Source organism: Schistocerca gregaria, chromosome 5, assembly GCF_023897955.1.
Source record: "Schistocerca gregaria isolate iqSchGreg1 chromosome 5, iqSchGreg1.2, whole genome shotgun sequence".
Classification (NCBI taxonomy): domain Eukaryota; kingdom Metazoa; phylum Arthropoda; class Insecta; order Orthoptera; family Acrididae; genus Schistocerca; species Schistocerca gregaria.
The window spans coordinates 636,644,348-636,662,834 of record NC_064924.1 but is presented as its reverse complement, the minus strand read 5'-3'; the positions used below and the strand labels follow the sequence as shown (position 1 = coordinate 636,662,834).

At 42.2% G+C, this 18,487-nt stretch overlaps 1 protein-coding gene across 1 annotated transcript; it reads right to left on the bottom strand.

Annotated features, from left to right (window-relative positions):
* Positions 1–1,079: 1,079 nt before the first annotated feature.
* Positions 1,080–16,793, bottom strand: LOC126271984 (translocon-associated protein subunit beta). The gene is made up of 4 exons (XM_049974449.1): positions 16,465–16,793; positions 1,934–2,164; positions 1,473–1,556; positions 1,080–1,276 (listed from the first exon to the last, which is right to left on the bottom strand). The coding sequence occupies exons 1-4, from the start codon at positions 16,597–16,599 to the stop codon at positions 1,148–1,150; spliced, it is 579 nt and encodes a 192-aa protein (XP_049830406.1). The 5' UTR covers positions 16,600–16,793; the 3' UTR covers positions 1,080–1,147.
* Positions 16,794–18,487: the final 1,694 nt, after the last annotated feature.

Here is an 18,487-nt window from a genome sequence, read left to right as displayed (position 1 = left end):
ACAGAAACCCACACTAGACAAAATAAACAATTTATCTTCACCAAAGTAACTGCAGTAACATGTCTGGATCATACATACAGAGATTCAGCAGAGTAATCCAGCCAGTGTCTGCTGCATGCACAGCAGATTGTCAAGCAAGATATGTTCTGAGCAGGACAGCCACTTATGAACTCGTTCACACAAATGTTTTGGGAAGGGCATCTATCAATGGCACATCCGAAAGTGCAAAATTATGTTTGTTCTTGCATCAGAGTGAGACATTAAGGAATTTGTAGGCTTGAACTCTTGTCTATTATGCTGCATGGCAGTTACCATTGACCATGAGTAGGTACAGAGCCAAAACAGCTCAAGCAGCAGCTAATGCTGCCAGAAACTTACATATAGTGTTACTGGCCGTATAAAGGTTTCTGAGGGCAGCCAAATTTATTGGTGCCTTAAGTGAATGATTCAGATTCAAGTCTATGCAGTGGCTAGGTTATGCAGCAGCTAGGTTATATTTCAAAGACTATGTGTCCAGCCTGTGCTTTGTCTACTATTCTTATTAAACTGAGCCACAGGTCCTCTGCAGGCTCATGCTTGAGAATTACATAATTCTAGTTTCCTCCTTGAAATGTGTTACTATTGGCTCTCTCTAGTTTGCTGTTTCTTCTACTTGTTTTAGTTGTCCTTCATACTTTGGTAATCATTGTACCTACAACAGATACCAGATTCTATGTGGAAATGCTATACACAGCCACATAAATTTGTAGTCATTAGATTAAATGTACTTTTCTCATAGACTTCTGTCATGCGTACCACTTACTGTAATCATCCCATAAATTATTGGATGATGACAGATTGTGAAACATTAATAGAGCTAAGAGTTTCTTTCAAGCATTGTTATAATTGGGGACAGTGAGTATGGTGTCAATAGAGTGGCCAAATCTAAAGTATTTGTCCATCCAGGATCTATCTTTGGAGGCTTTCTTATGATGTTACTGACAAGCTTCAATAGGAGTTACATTGGGAAGATATAATTCAATGCTGTTACTGTAAATACGTAGGTTATCCTTTCAATAAATAAATAAACAAATAAAACCTTTTCAGTCTTATAAATTAATTTTATTATCAAAATTCTGTTTGACTGCAAACAACTGTGATTGAACAGTTACTCCTTCACTCCTTTCTCCTTCTTTGTCTTGGTCAGCTTCTCATATTTTGACTTACTCGAGTACCACAGAAGGAAAGGAATAGCCAGTGATGGCATGGTCATAACGGCAAATGCTCCCCAGTCCAACTGCAACAACAAAGGCAGTTCTCAAATTTATATTTGTGTGTGTGTGTGTGTGTGTGTGTGTGTGTGTGTGTGTGTGTGTGAGAGAGAGAGAGAGAGAGAGAGAGAGAGAGAGAGAGAGAGAGAGAGAGAGAGAGAGAGAGAGAGAGAAAAGCCAATTCAATCAGTATTTTAGTAAGTAAATATTATAAACACTTACAACATGGGGTGAGAACTTCTTATCATAATCCTTGAAGGGGATTATCAGTCCCTCACCAGGTTCACTTGTTGCAGCAACCTGCAACTGTTAATGTAAATCAATTAATGACAGATCACCAATTAATACTACAGATATGACAGTTTCAACAGACAAGTTCAGAATGCCAAACATGCAATATCATTTCTTATTTGTTTATACATGAAATTACAACAAAGCATTTAACATTGCAATCAATGCCTCTTAAAACATGCATGAGCAAATTAGAATTCTCAACTATATTGCATTTACGAAAAGCAATCAATGAATTCAATCAAAAAACTCAGCAAACCAAATTTTTTTACCAACAATCTGAACAATTTCTAACACAGTTAACTGTTATAGTAGCTGAGTTTACCAGTTCAGGATGGAACACTGTAACTAAAAATTACTGGGTGGTACCAATGAAAGTGCAATCTGCTTACTTCTGAGATGTCTTCCGATGGCAGGTAATTAACTTCAGCAGCTGTAAAATTGAAGTATCCAAATTTCTTTGGTCTCACAACCACAACATGTGACACATTAGTGCCAGGTGCAATTCTGTCTAGCTTGATACTCAGCTGACCACCAACGACAGCAAAAGAGTCTGGATGAAAGCTATTGTCAGTCAGCTGGATGCCCAGTGCTGCACTTGTACCAACATTGTACAAGGTGTACTGCAAAAATATGTAAATTATTTTAACAGTATGAACTCATGCATGCACAAACTCAAATGAATAAGAAAACAACAAAAATTAATCTTTAACTATCATGTAACTTTATCGAGCATGACAATGCTGTTATGCCTAACACCCCTTCCCTGTGGCGAGGTGGGGTGAGAGGTTTGTGATAGATATTGGAGATCTAGATCACAAGGAATAAGGTATTTTGGTTGCAAGTTGGTGAAAAAAACTGACAAATTTTCTTTGTTGCGGATTCCATAGTGATATTCACATACCAAATGAAAACCTCTGTTTTCCCCACCTCTGTCTAATATTCAGATTTTTAACAACATTCCTACACAAAACCAGTACAATGACAATGCCACTAAAGTGGAGTTTTCCAAAATTCTTTCACTAAAGAAGATGGAATAAATTTTCCAGGATTTGAATTAGAAACAACTGCCAACATCAGTATCTTTGTCAATATCATTGGTATAATGAAGCAACTTAAATCACTTAATAAAGACAACTCTTCTAGTCCAGATTGAATACTAACTAGGTTTCTTTCAAAGCATGCTGACACAAGGGCAGTTTGAAAAGTTTGTGCAACCACCACCAGATTTCAGCGCTAGCACAACACACTTCCAGTGTAATAATAGGCCGTTCTTTACAAGTAAACATGTGACACATCAGTGCTCCAGGTAGATACCTGCGATGCACACGTCTTTGCTCCTGTGTAGTGATTAATGAAGATGGGAAAAAAAACTGAGATTTGAGCAGTGATTAAGTACCATACTTCATATAGAAAGTTATGAAAAAGGACGTTCATACCAATTTTCAGAACACACAGGAGGAGTCTGCTCCTTCATGGTCAATTGCTGCCAAGAGGGCAAACGACTAAACTTGAGATGCAGAAATAACTGCAAAAGTGCACAAAATGGTCATGGAGGATTGTCGACAAAGTGCGAAAAATTGCTGAAGCTGTAAGGATGTCATCAGAATGGGTATATCATATTGGAATTGGATATGAGAAAAGTACCTGCCATGTGAGTGATGCAAATTTTAATGTAGAACCAGAAAGCACAAGATGGGAAATGTCTAAACAATGTTTGACCCATTTCCAGAGCAATTAAGAGTTTTTTCATCGGTTTGTCATCCCAGATGAAACTTGGGTCCACTACTACATCCCATAGTCATAAAACAGTCACAGCAGTGGAAACATGTCGATTCACCACCACCAAAGAAAGGCAGTATGGTGGGCCAGAAGGGTCTTAGGGTCAACCAGAATGCGAAATGTATTCTCCTGATAATCTTCCAACTGGTCAAACAATTATAAGGCAATATTACACTAGTCTCCTGGATCAACTACAGCAATAGATATGCGAAGAAATGCCAGGTCTAGCAAGGAAGGAAGTCACCATCCATCAAGACAGCACACACCCAACCACAAATGTCACTGCCATAGCAAAAATACATTAACTAATATACATACAATGTGTTGTCACACACAACTTATTCACCTGATTTGGCTCCACAGGACTTCCATCTCTTACCTGAATTAAAAATTTTCCTCGGTAGATGGAGATTATCTTCAAATGAATAACTGGCAGTCAAAGTTGATATTTATTTTGCAGTAAGAGGAATTTCGTTTTTGAGATGGGATCAACACATTGGAACATTAGCTGAACTAAGTGCATTAGCAAACAGGCAGACTACACTAAAGTTTCAATGAGGTAAATTGTTGGTTTCTATTCCAGTCCAACAATCTTTCAAGCTACCTTTGTATAATAACACCACACCTCACAATTGTGTACAACTGCTCACTCAACAAAAGATACGTACCGAAAGACAGAAATGCTGCACAGGGCTCATCAATAACCAAGAAAAAGAGTAGTAATCAACTTAACAACAGATGCATGTCACTGAGTTTGACGTGCATAACGATTTTGGAACATATGCTGTGCTCTAACCTTATGAGTTACCTCTAAGACAACAATCCATGACACAGCATGGATTCAGAAGCTATTACTGTTTTGAAATACAACTACCTCTTTATTCTTTTTCTGCTGACTCGGGTTGCTCCTGTTTGTCTTCGTCATTCCACAGATGTATCTGACAAACTGTGTCCTATCTCTTGGGTTGTCATCCATATTTACAAATTTTAACTAGTCTTATGGACTCCATCTTTTCCAGGCAGTCATTTAAATTTTTTTTTCTTGTCTTCATCCATTTATTTATATCTTTTCTTTCATGCGGTTCCCTTATTGATACATTTGTTATTTTGTCTAACATTGTTACTCCTTGGATTTGTCTTCAACTGCTGTTGTCTTACCAGGATGCACCACTGTCTCCTGTACTTTTCTCTCAGTTGTCAAATTTGTTTCTTCGTACAGTATTTTGCAGGCATCTGGTTACTTCTGTCACCATTTTTTACTTCCATGGTTAAATCTTAATAGTCAGTGATAACAGGCCCCAGATAATTAAAGCTTATCACTTGTTCAACTGACACCATCTACTGCTAATTTACATCTTACAGGTGTTTTTGATATTACGATACATCTAACAAGATGAGATTTTCACATTATACAGCATAACTTTTTCATTAAATTGGTGAAGCAACCTTTGTAAATTAACCTCATTTGCTACTGGTACATCAGCAGCAGCAGCAGCAGCAGCAGCAGCATATATTTATAACTGTTTCCCCATTTTACAGCCTAGTTCTGAGTCCTTTTCAAATTCCTCTATCTAGTATAACTTCACTGGGTAGTCCATGTGTTAATTCTTGTTTGACTACCTTTATATACGAGGGTTGGAACTTAAATAGTGGCAACTATTTATTCAAAACCGATACATATGAGTTACATGTTTGCACCTGTTACTGTCCTTCAAACTAGTCACCAATGTTGTGTAGAGCTCATTGCCAGCAATGTGGAAGGCATAGTATACAGTTAACAGAGCCTGTTCTGTTGATGGTGCGAATGGAACGGTGTACTGCCTGTCGAATCTCTGGAACAGCACACAAGCGAATGCCACAAAGTGGTTCCTTCATCTTTGGAATCAAATCAATGTCACAAGTGTCGCCGCTTCTTTCACAAAGCAGATTGCAGGTCGTGCTAGAAAAATAATTAGTAATACTGTGCATTGACAGCAACCCACCCATCATTTTGCACGTCAATGCGTGGACGCATACAGCACAAGCTGTGGCTGCTCTGTTTGGTCGATGGGACTCTGAAGTACTGTACCATCCACCACACTCCCCAGACTTAAGCCCTTGTGACTTCAATTTGATTCCAAAGATGAAGGAACCACTTCGTGGCATTCGCTTCAGAACCGTTCCAGAGATTCGGCAGCCAGTAGATACCTCCATTCGCACCATCAACAGAACAGGCTCTGCTAACGGTATACTACGCCTTCCACATTGCTGGCAACGGGTTCTACGCAACACTGGTGACTACTTTGAAGGACAGTAACAGGTGAAAACACGTAACTCTTTTGTATTGGTTGTGAATAAATAGTTGTCACTATTTAAGTTCCAACTCTTGTATATCTTCCCTGACTTTCACCAAAACCATTGGTACTCTTGTCATTAAGGTTTGAACTATATCCTTTTTTCTATCCTATCAAAGGCTTTTGTCAAGTCAATGTAACAGCGATAGGCTGTTATTAAATTCTATAGACTTCTCTACATCTGTCAAAGCGAAAGCAAAGCATCTACTGTGCCCCAGTTTTTTCACGAATACTTGCTACTGTTCTGCTATTTCTATATCATTCTGCAGTCTATATCTAATTACTGATGTTAACAGTTTTAAGGTGGTTTGGTTTTGTTTTGCTTTAGGGTGCAAAAAAGAACTGGGGTCATATGCGCCCAAGTTGAAACTATAGAACTCAAAGACAAAGAGGAGTTAAAAAATGACTATAGGTCAGTCCCAATTGACATAATAGAAGACATCTAAAAACAAGCATGTAGAAAAAGGGCTGAAAAGGCACCATACAGAAACGGAGGTCCAAAACTAAAAATTAAATGGCCTTTGCCATATTGCTTTAGCCTGCTTGTCATTTGCTAAAACGGCCAATAAATCAGATGGCAAACCCCAGAGGGAACAAACAGTTAAAAAAATGGGCATTCCATCAGGAAGTGGCGGACAGTTAAAACTTAAGCACAATGTGTACAAAGCCAGTGTACAAGGGGTAGCACCACTTAGCAATGGCTAAAAGGGCAGAGCCCAATACACAGCCTGGTAATATGACCTCTGGGTGGGAGGGCTGAGAGGTGGTCATCCAAGCTGCTGGGAGATGCTTAATGAGCTGGAGCTTATTCCCGTGAAGGGAGGACCATTGGCCATGCCAAAGGGACACCACCATCTGACAGACGGCAACACAGATCGGAGGGAATTTAGGCACTCACGGGCTGAGGTACGAGGACTGCAGCCTTAGCAGCAGCGTCAGCAGCCTCATTGCCTGGCAGACTGACATGACCAGGTACCCACTGAAACATCACACTGGATCCACCAAGAGTGAGCAAGTGACAGTTTTCCTGGACCCACTGCAATAAGGGACGAGAGGTGTACAGCGCACACAGACTTTAAAGGGTGCTGAGCGAGTGAGCAGAGGACACAATTAAAAATGTTGTTTCGCCAGATGCACTCTGTGGCCTCATACACGGCGAAGAGCTCGGCCGTAAATACTGTATGGTGCCGGAAGCTGACATCGAAGGATACAGTTGCCAATGACGAACGCACAATCAACCCCACAGACAGTCCGAGAGCCATCAATGTATACAAAGGGACTATCATGAAGGTCCATGTGAAGGTCATGAAACTGTAGGTGGTAGACTGAGGCTGGAGTAGTGTCCTCAGAAAGCGAATGAAGGCCAAAGTTAAGAAGCCAAGGTGGTGAAGGGTTCATACCCACCAGGGAAGTTGCAGGTAGTGTGAAGTTAAGCCGCCATAGCAACAGAGAAGAGGGACGCACCCCATACTGATGATCAAAGGAATCACCAACAAAGGCACAGGATGGGTGGCAACACACGCATACTTACTGAGGAGAAAGTCACGGCAGTAGGACAGTGGTGGCTCAGCAGCTTCAGCATATAGACTCAACCAGGATAGTGTAAAAGGCACCCTTGTCCAAATGGATGCCATGATGGTGGATAGTGTTCAGACAGCGTAGGAGGGATGGGCATGCAGAAGCATAAACAAAGTACACATAGTCAAGTTTCGAACGGACAAGGGACCAGTACAAAGTGAAGAGTGGTTCAATCAGCACCCCAGGAAGTACAATTGAGAACACTGAGGAACTGTTTACAGCGGGCTGCCAGTTAAGACACATGGGAAGACCAAGAGTGTTTCCAATTCAGCATGAGCCCCAGAAATTTTGTACTTTCAATGAACAGAAGGGCAAGAGGCCCAAGATGTAAAGTTGGTGGGAGAAACCACTTGGGTCGCCAGAAATTCATACGAACAGTTTTGTCAGTGGAAAATTGAAAGCCATTGTTGATGCTCCAGTAGTAAAGACGATCAAGACATCACTAAAAACGCCACTCAGTGAGACAGGTCCATGGAGAACTACAATAGATGGCAAAATCATCAACAAAGAGGGAGCCGGAGATGCCGGGAGGAGACAGGCCATTATAGGGTTAATGGCGATAGCAAAGAGGACGACGCTCAGGATAGACCCATGAGGCACACCATTTTCCTGGATAAAAATGTCCAACAATGTAGTACCCACACACAATTTGAAAACTCTGTCTTTTAAAAATGCCCGAAGGAAACAAGGCAGGTGGCCACAGAAGCCCCATGTGTAAAGAGTACAGAGGATACCAGTTCTCCAGCAGGTGTTGTATGCCTTCTCCAAATTGGAAAGCACGGCCACAGTCTGGGATTTCTGCAAAAGACCATTCATGACACGGGTGGACAAAGTAACAAGATAGTCAACTGCAGAACGTCAGTAAATTGTGAGACTCGAGCCACCATACCAGCCGGGCATGAATCATATGTTTCACCACCTTGCAAACACAGCTGGTAAGAGAGAGAGGGTGGTAGTTAGCAGGAAAGTTTTTGTCCTTACCAGGCTTAGGTGTGGGTACGACAGTGGCTTATGACAGCGTCCAAGAAATGGGCCCTCTGCCCAGATGCAGTTGTATGTGGTAAGCAGAAAGTGCTTACCCGCAAGAGAAAGGTGCTGCAACATCTGAATGTGGATGGTGTCTGACCCTGGGGTGGAGGATCGGAACTTGCTCCCAGAGAGCTGTTGGAGGTTGGCCCACATGACAGAGGAAGGGGTGGAACTGTTAAAAGAATGAGTGAATGAAATCCAGCTAGCTCTTTTGTTATACCGAAGAACGCGACGACATGCTGCACTCACTTGTTTATAATGAGTGCAGTTTGCCATCATAGGATGATGGTTAAAAATGCAGAAAGCACGTCTCCATGCACAAATTGTGTCACAGCTTGCCTCAGTTCACCTAGAAAAGAGGAAATGCAACGAATGGAACATTCTGCAGCAGTAAGAATAAAATTTGTGAGATACTCCACCTGGCCATCACAACTGGGGAAATCTTGTTCTCTGAAGGTTGCCAGGGAGGAGTAAAGCTGCCAGTCAGCCTTAGTATGCTGCCATCTGCGCGAGCACGTGGATGGGGTGGGAGTCAGCAAACAGATAGCACACGGGAAATGGTCGCTTGAGTAGCTGTCAGAAAGAATGGATTACTTAATACGATGGGCAAGCTGGGCGGTGCAAAAGGATAGGTCCAAATGGGAATAGGTGTGTGAGGAGTCAGAAAGGAAAGTGAGTGCTCCAGTGTTCAGGCAGAAGAGGTTAAGTTGGTTAAGGTCAGCCAAGAGGGCACCTCTCTGACAGGTCCTGGGAGAACTCCCAAAGGGGATGACGCACATGAAATTCACCGAGTAGCAAAAATGGGGGAGCTAGCTGCCCTGGTGACATCGTATGACGGAGGGGGACAAATAATAGAGGGGAAAAGTCAGGTGGGGAAGAAAAAGGCAAACTGCAACAGCTTGAAGATGGGTAGTCAGGGGGATTGGTTTACTATGAATCATTCCATAAGAGCAGCATGACACCCCCCACAAGATGGGATCCTGACCTCAGGGGGAGGGTCAAAACGAATCGGTAAGTAATGTGAAAGCTCACAGTCTTGAGGGTGCAATTTTGTTTCCTGGAGGCAGAGTACAAGGGGATGCTGTGATGTTAAGAGCAGCCGTAAATCCTCTTTGTGGAACAAAAGGCCGCGAATGTTCCATTGGAGGACACTCGTAATGAGGAAGAGATGGAGTGTAAACTCGGCAACTGCTGAGTGACAGCCGGTGCAGAGTTGCTGCTACAGGGCACAGAAGTACGAGGGTCCTACTCCATGGGGTCCACAGAAGCATCGACTTCCTTGTGCGGTCGGTCTGTGGAGTCAAACGCTGAAAAACAGTTGGTGGTGCGCATCGATGATACAGAGGCCAGCCGGGCTAAGGTACCACATGGCAACAACGTCGAAGATGATCTTAGAGTTTCCGAAGGAGAAGATCATTTGCCCTTGATCGACTTCATCGAGCCATTCCAGTTAGAGGAAGACTCTGTTGTTTTGGCTGGTGGGACGGAGGTAGTCTACACGGGAGTACTCCTCCTGTCCTTTCAGATCTACCGGTTGTGTAGCTGGTGGCTTCACCCCTTGAGGCGAGAGTTACACAGTTTATTGCACAGCTGGGCAGCGGGATGGCAATCCTACCTTGACACTGGGCGATTTCACAACCTCACAGCTGAATTTGAGGTCACATGTCTGCGTGGCCATGTCTTTCATGGAGCGAGGGGTAGCAACAACAGAACTATCCAGTAACTTGCAAGAAAATGGGTAAGGCACACTTTCCTTTATCTGGATCTCTTGGACAGCCCGCTTATCAAGACACACGGGACAATCCTGAGAGGCAGCGGTATGGCCACCATTGTAGCTGATACAGTGGGGAGGAGGAGGCTAATGCATCCCTACCACAGGTTACAGATTTGCCTGGGTGTCAACAAGATGTTCTAGTGTGGTTGAAACGAAGGCAGTGGTAGCAGCGCATCGGGTTCAGAATGTACGCCCAGAGTGCGATAATTTCGTAGCCTGCTTTCATCTTTGACGGCAGCACCATTCTATCAAAGGTGAGCAGAAGGGTGCGGGTGGGAACTAAGGAGGAATCTACCTTTTTCATTACATGATGGGTGGCAATGACACCCTGATCAGAGAGGTAAGATTGGATTTCGGGCTCGGTTAGACCGTTTAGCAGCCTGGTGTAAATTACACCATGGAAAGAATTCAAAGTTCTACGGGCCTCGACACAAACAGGGTAGCATTGGAGAAGCAAGGCAGCAAGCAGTTTTTGTACTTGAGAATCAGAAATAGTATCCAAAAGCAAAGTGCCATTCTGTAAACGAGAGCAGGATTTCACAGGGCCAGCAATTGCACCAACACCTTTCTGAATAATAAACGGATTTACCGTGGTGAAGAACTGACTGTCTTCAGTACGTGAGACCACGAGGAACCATCGTGCAGTGGGAAGGATCTTTGAATCATTAGCCTCTTTACGTTTACATTTTGTAGACGTTAATTGCCAAGATGATTGACTCATTGCGAGGAGATCCCCACGATTGCCAGTGTCTACGACGGCGTGCTCCTTCCCCAACTGGGGGCCCCTTCAGAAGAGGGCACACCTGCCTTAGGGGATTGTTCACACCTCCCAAACACCTGACAGAAAAACCAATCGACAATTTGGGAAGGTTGCAGCTCAGGCAATCACGCTTCCCTGGGCCTGGTCTGTACCGGGGGTACATGCAAACCCAACCCGGGAATGAGAATTACGTGTTACCCAGTCACCTGTTACGCGTCAGATGCATGCGTTGGCCTTCAGGAGCGCACGGGGAGGAAGACGAAAAACTTGAATCTCAAACGCTGATGCGAACGAGAGAAAAACAAAGAAAGGAAAAGGGACAAAAAACAATGGTGAGACTGTTCTCAAGTCAGCAACAGACAATGCAGAACACTCCTAATAACACTCCAAACATGTTACCCAAGGGAGGGAAAAGAAAAGCGAGAGGATAGGCATGCAGCACAGAAGGGAAAAATGCTGCAAAGGCTGGGGCCCCATGATAGGCAAGCATGAACCCGCCAAAGAATGGCGAATCCCATGGGGGGTTTTAAAGTGGTATCAAGGAGATCTTATTTCACTTTAGGTAATGTGTCGTTATTTCTGGATTCCCAGAACGCTTTTGACAGTGCTCCTCAGAAGTGGCTTCTAATCAAATTGCATGCCAATGGATCATCATCTCAATTGTGTGACTGGATTTGTGATTCCCTATAAGAAAGGTCACAGTTTGCAGTAACTGGCAGAAAGTCGTCAAGTATAAGTTGTTTCCCAACTAATGGTATAGGCCCTCTACTGCTTCTAATCTATGTAAATTATTTAGGAAGCAGTTTGAGCAACCCTCTTAGATTGTTTGCTGATGATGCTCTCATTTAGCATCTAGTACAGTCATCAGAAGGTCAAGACCAATTGCAAAATGATTTGGACAAGATATTTTTATGGTGTGAAAAGTAAAAATTAACTAACACAATAAAAATTGTTAAGTCATTCACATGAGTGTGAAATTAAATCTGTTAAATTTTGGATACATGATAAATCACACAAACCTACAGGCTGTCAATTCAACTACATACCCAAGAATTAATATTATGAATGAACTTTGAACAATTAGGATGACTATCTTGGGGGGAAGATGAACCACAGACTGGGTTTTATTGGCAGAACACTTAGATGGTCACTGATGGATTGTGGGGAGGGGAGGAGTGGGAAACAGTGACGCTATTGGTGCCACGATTCAAAGTGACACAAACTAAAGAGGAACATCATCAACAGCACAGCCTTGTCAATGGAAAGGAAAACATGCAAACAATCAGGCAGAAGGAATATCGTGGCAGAGAAAAAACATGGGAAAAAAAGGGAGAGGGACACGAGAGCAGGGGGCACCCAGAGGCACTCAGAACAATAGGTCGCTGACACTGCTGCCAACCCATCCTGATACCCGCATCATAACATGATCACAACACAACGGGAACAACACTAAGGAAAGATGATGCAAGAAAAGGGGAAACAAAATGATATAAAAATCCAGAGGTACGTCCAAAGGTATCCTAAAGCAACACCAATGCTAACAATGTGACTAATTCTGTGAGGAAATTCAAAGACACTTCAATCAGACGGACAAACCACTTTCAAGAAGAAAATCAAAGACAGACTTAACCATGTGAGGATAGTCTGCTACTCGTGACAAGAAGAGTAGGATGGTGTATTTAGTATGAAGTCCAAAAGACAAGAGCAACTATGGATCACTGTGAGGGATTCCCACTCCTTTGCAACTATAAAATGGGAGGAAGGGTGCTCATTGGGGGGGGGGGGGGGGGGGGGGGGGGCGAGGAGGACAATGGTCAACCTGGTACGGCCGTTATGAGGAAGGCAGATTCCCACTGGAGAGGGAGAGAGAAGAACACTATGTGGCTGGAGTCCCCTTAGACACACAAAGTTTATTACACAGGTATATATGGGAAAACCAAAGTAAGCTTGTTGTCAAAAGACACCAAGAAATGAAACTCGGGGATCAGGTTCAGACACTGGGCACTGAGGTAGAGCTCTTGATCGGGATGGACTGTACTACAGCTACAGGAACACTCCCAACCGCAATTTAAGGGGGAGGAATGAAAACTGTGTGAGAGCACCCACATGGAAGCACATTGGATGGCACCCTGGAGCTGTCACTCTGAGGAGGCTACCAAGCAGAAACTAGCCCAGGTACAGAAATCATCCACATACAGAGCAGGGGATGACTAACAGTCCCACCGAGGCCACAAATCCATAACAATGATGAAAGGAATATGGAATCCTGTGGAATGCCATTTTCCTGGTCCACAAGGAGCTGAGAATGAGGCCAACCCAAACTCTGAACTACCAGTGGGGCAGCACCTGGCAAATAAAAACTCTCCCCAAAGTCACAATGATAAGGAGACAAATGTCGTAAGAGTCAAGGACCCAACAGAGCCACCACATGTTCAAATAATTTGCAGGGGACATTGGTCAGACTGATCAGCTGGTCACTATTAAGGGATGGCGGATTCTCACCAGGCTGAAGGATAGGAACCAAATACTGTCCCCCGATTCAGAGGGGAACACACCTTGAACACAAATAACCTTAAGCAGCTGGAAGAGAAATTCCCGTCGTGGAGTATTGAGGTGCTGAAGCAACGGGTTGTGGATGGAATTGAGGCCAGGGGTGGAAATATGAGAAGAAACGGCCAGAAGTAGTTTCCATTCAGTGAAAGGTTAACTGTAGGATTCCATTTCACAAAAGATAAAACTTAAGTAATAAGCCTCACTCAACTGTTTCCAGAGGATGACGGTAGCCATATAGGAAGCTGATGCCGACATTTATCATTCGTGACTGTTATAGAAGTACGGAAATTAGTTTCAGTGAGTTAAGAACTAAGTTTCCATTGTCTTTACGTTATTGCGGTGTCATCTGATGTTATTAGTTTGCTGTTTGTCGCACAGTAAGTCGTTTAATTCAATTTGTCACTTCTTTTGTTAGTTAAGTTTAATAGAGCGCATCTGCGGGGTGAAATGGGGGGACAGGATGTTGTCTGTCCATTAAGTTTCTGCGACTTTTTGGGTTTGTGGCTGAGATAGTGAAATGCAGTGTATGCAAGCAGAATATACTGTGTGTGTGTGTGTGTGTGTGTGTGTGTGTGTGTGTGTGTGTGTGCGCGCGTGTGTGGCACCGGAACTTTTTTGTGGTAAGTAGTCATTTTTATCGTGAGCTGCTGTTGACCTATATAGGTCAAGGGAAGTGCCCAATTCAAATTTTTGTTGTTTTAGGTGTTGGTTTTGTGGTAACTATAGTTGTGGTGCAATTATAATTTTTGGAGTAGTTGGTTTTTATTTTGTGGTATCGACAATTGCGGTTGAGCTATGTAGGTGAAGGGAAGTGATCGATCCCTGTCGATATCTTAAGTGTAGCAGAATTCTGTGGTATTTTATGTCATGTTTTGTGAGGTTTGGGATCGTGGTTTGTGTCTGTACATGTTTATATTTAGTTTGTCCCTTCCCGAAAACCCCCATTTCCCACACTGATCCCATTAGTTTGAATATATTTTTGGAGAGGGAGATGTGTTTGTCGTTTTGCTTATGTAATGACTTCATAGACGCCATATTGGAGACGTTGATAATGGTTGTTTCCGCCATATTGGTGACATCTGTCTCAAAGACAGGTGGAATTGGACGCTTCTGTAATCCCCACTTTGGCAACAACTTTCTCATCTTTTGCATTAATGCCAGGGACTGTCATTTGTTAAATCTATGGAACTCCATATCAGGGTACGACAAACCCATGTATACTCTAAATTGTCAAAATCACCTGTAATACACCATTCATGTCCAAGTGTCTGTATGGGCATGTTTTGGAAGCCAGTTAACGAAACAATTAAAAAAGGAGCTATCCATATGAAAGGATGGTTCTTTAAGATTTCAGTGACATACAAAAACCAACTACCAGAGTCTTCACACAGCTGAATATAATCATCTGTTAATGGATAGTGTACATTCTAATAATGTGAAAGAAAAATCTGGAATCTAACACGTCGTTGACCACTGAAATTTAAAGTACTATATGTTGCTGAATAACACCATACTACATCGTTACACCTATGAGAGGTAGCTCTCATGACGATAAAACTTGTGTACACCCGAGCAATTATGTTTATATGCCATTTAGGGTGTTGTGATTTATCTTCCTATGGCGTCTAAAGTCATTCCAAGAAAGGCGTGAGGCATTGTGATACTGAGAGCTGCCATGCGTTAGGCAATTCATATAAAATTATAGTACTGCCAATGGTAAAACTTTAAAGTGGAAAAGAATTAACTTTCCGACAAGCAGGAATTCTGGGAACATCATCTAAACTCCAACTCCACTTTTTCTCCTCATGGCATCCTAAAACCCAAAGTTCAAGGCAGTAAGATGGATGCAATATTTATTGAGTAACAGACTGTTTTACTCAACAGTACACCAACATTAATAGAATGCACAAATTTATGAGGTATCAAATGAAATTTGTGGTTAATGATTAGTTGGTATGGAGGAAGCAGCACATTATCTTTGAGATTTCACATATGTAGAACTAACTACAGGTGTGCCACAGAGAAATTTGTTGGGATACTTCCTGTTTATACTGTATAATAAATATCTGGCAGCAGCATTAATACTAACTTTAGAGACTATCTACATATAAGATGCAACTGAATATAAATGACAAACAATTCAGAAAAGCTACTCAAATATCTAGTTTATTTGGAGAATTTCAAAGTGATGCAAAGACTGGTGATTCACTTCAAAGATACATAAACCTGTTCACAAAACTTGTGCAAAAAATATACCTTGGATGTAACAATTTATTGGAAAATGAAATGATCGGCATAGTTATGGCCCGGGAGTGTAGACACACTAAATGAGAGCAGCTGTTTACCACTTAACCATCCCTAACAGTGAAATGGTGTATTTCAAACAGTTCTCTAACATGGTGGCAGAGCTACAGTTCTGGTATCAGCCAAAATTATTTCTTGAATAACAATACTTATGAGGTAAACATGACTCAATTACTGATGGATAAATAACCTTCAGCAACTGCTGCATCATCTTCAAATCACAGGCTACAAAGTTTCACAGAGTCGTACATATGCCACAGTATCAATTTTACGCCTCATTGATAGGAAACATTCGAAAAACCTCGATTCGCTATTATTTAGTGTTTGACATCTCGCAGCAGGCCGTTTATTCGGTATGCTTGAATGACAGTAATGAACACTGCACCAGTCTTCCATATTCCACAGATTTTACGAAGTAGGCTCTTCGGGAAAGCGGACTGAGGAAAGGTGTATAACAAGAAAGCGAAACCAACTCTCCGTAGTTTGTTAACATCAATTAGAGCTAAATTTCTTAGTATTATTCATGCTCAGTCAGCCTGCAATTAAGATATTACTTTTGAAAACACTGGCCAATTTTTCTAGTTATGAATACTGTTATAGTCTATACAGTAAGTCAGAGGATAAGAATTACCATCTCCTCTCAACGAAGGGTGATGCTAATACGAAAAATTTAGTTCGCAATTTTAAAGACTTTACTATACAACATGAAACTAATCCATAACAATAAAGGCCGATTCAGATATCAGATTTCACTGACTCCTTTAGCGATGTGCATAGATGTAAAGCAATACAGTTTCGCAATAAAATTACCTTGACTACGATATCCATGTCTTCTACCAAATACTTATTTAGAATCTGTTTTGATATGAGTAATCGTGCTCCCGTTTCTTCCTCATCATTGCAGACAACTGCTGTTAAAATCGATAATAAAATTACAAATCTCATTGTAGAGTCAATTGCGATATAAGGTCTCAATCAAATTTAACTATTCTTCTTGTCTCCGGTTCTCAACGCAACTTGCACTCTGACAAACTACATCCATACACACACAATCAACAGTTACATGCAGCCTACTACCCTTCACATCTGTTGACCACGCTTTCAGTTCATTGGCCACGTGTGATGACGTCTACGAAAGTACTTACGTGGTCGCAGCCGACTTTTAACTCCACTGCGACTTGGTGCTTGCATACTTTGGTGTAGTAGTAAACTCTGCTTTCACAAAAATATAACAACTTTTTCTTTTAACATTGAAAACGTAATCCAGCTCATTGCAAATTTTATAGTGGCTTAGTTTTGTGGCTACAATTAAAAATTGTGGAAAAAAGTGTAGAATGGGTGATAGAAGATGTATGTCTCATTTGAAGTGTTTACATGTAAAGGGCTCAAGCGGATGTACTATAGCCCAGTTACATACGGCTCCTGGAAAACAGCTGTTACAGTTTCTGATTCTGTCAACACAATCGCTATTTCTCTTCAGTTACACGAGGTGGGAACAGCTTCGGCCTAATATTTCTATTTATCCTTCACCGTTCAAAAATCCACTCCGTCCATACTAGCCGAATATTCTTAAAAACAAAGCAAAGCCTGACACCCAAAGCACATTTTAAAACCGGTTGCGTTTACATGGCAGAGAAAATCGATGGCGGAATTGGAAAACCGGTAACCAGAAGCGGATTTCCAGAACCGATTTTGAAGTGTTTGCATCACTACGTTTACATACGACATATCTTCCGAAAGACGAAAACCGAATTTCGAAGACCTTTTTCACTGTCGTGTTTACATCTTAAGATCTGAAGTGGATTAACTAACCCAGTTAAGTACGGCGACTGGAAAACAGATGTTACAAAAATGGTTCAAATGGCTCTGAGCACTATGGGACTTAACTTCTGAGGTCATCAGTCCCCTAAAACTTAGAACTACTTAAACCTAACTAACCGAAGGACATCACACACATCCATGCCCGCGGCAGGATTCGAACCTGCGCCGTAGCGGTTCCAGACTGTAGCGCCTAGAACCGGTCGGCCACTTCGGCACAGCTGTTACAGTATTTGATTTAATTAGCACAATCGCTTCAGTGTAATACACTGGCGTCCGAAATTAATTCAACAAACCACTATTACCCCGTGTTGTGTCTAATTCACAATGTAATCAAACAAAATGTCAATAATGTCCATACAACCATGTTCAGCACATAAGATGAGATTCCGGTTAATGGACAAATCTGTGGAATATGGAAGACTGATGCAGTGTTCATTACTGTCATTCAAGCATACCGAATGGACAACGATGATGTTAGTGTACCTATCAAACGGAGTAGCGTTTGCCAGGTAGTCCCACATGCACAAACGCTGTGTATACAACCACAGATGGAGCAGAATGGTACAAAGAAGACGCCTACAATACTCTCTGCGGTGGACGGCCTTAAGAAGGATGGAACCAGGACAATCACAAACTATGTGACCTGAAGGCTTAATGTGAATCATTTTGATTTTTCTCGGATGTAGCGACAATTTATACAGACCGAAACAGTATCCCAAAGGCCAGTGCAGGCCCGACCATGTGTGACATGAAAAAGAGAGGACCATTATTTGGCCATAAGGGCACAATGGTACCGCCTTAGTGCTGCATGCCAACTCGCATCTGACCTTGCAGCATCCACTGGACGTGTTATGTAGAGACAAATGGTGTACAGAAGGCTTCAGCTGAGTAGTCTTTATTGTTGGAGACCATCTGTATGTGTACCTCTGATACGTCTTCACAGAAGGGAACAACTAGAGTGGAGTCGTCAACATGCCACCTGCACTGTCGGACAGTGGGCCAATGTTCTTTT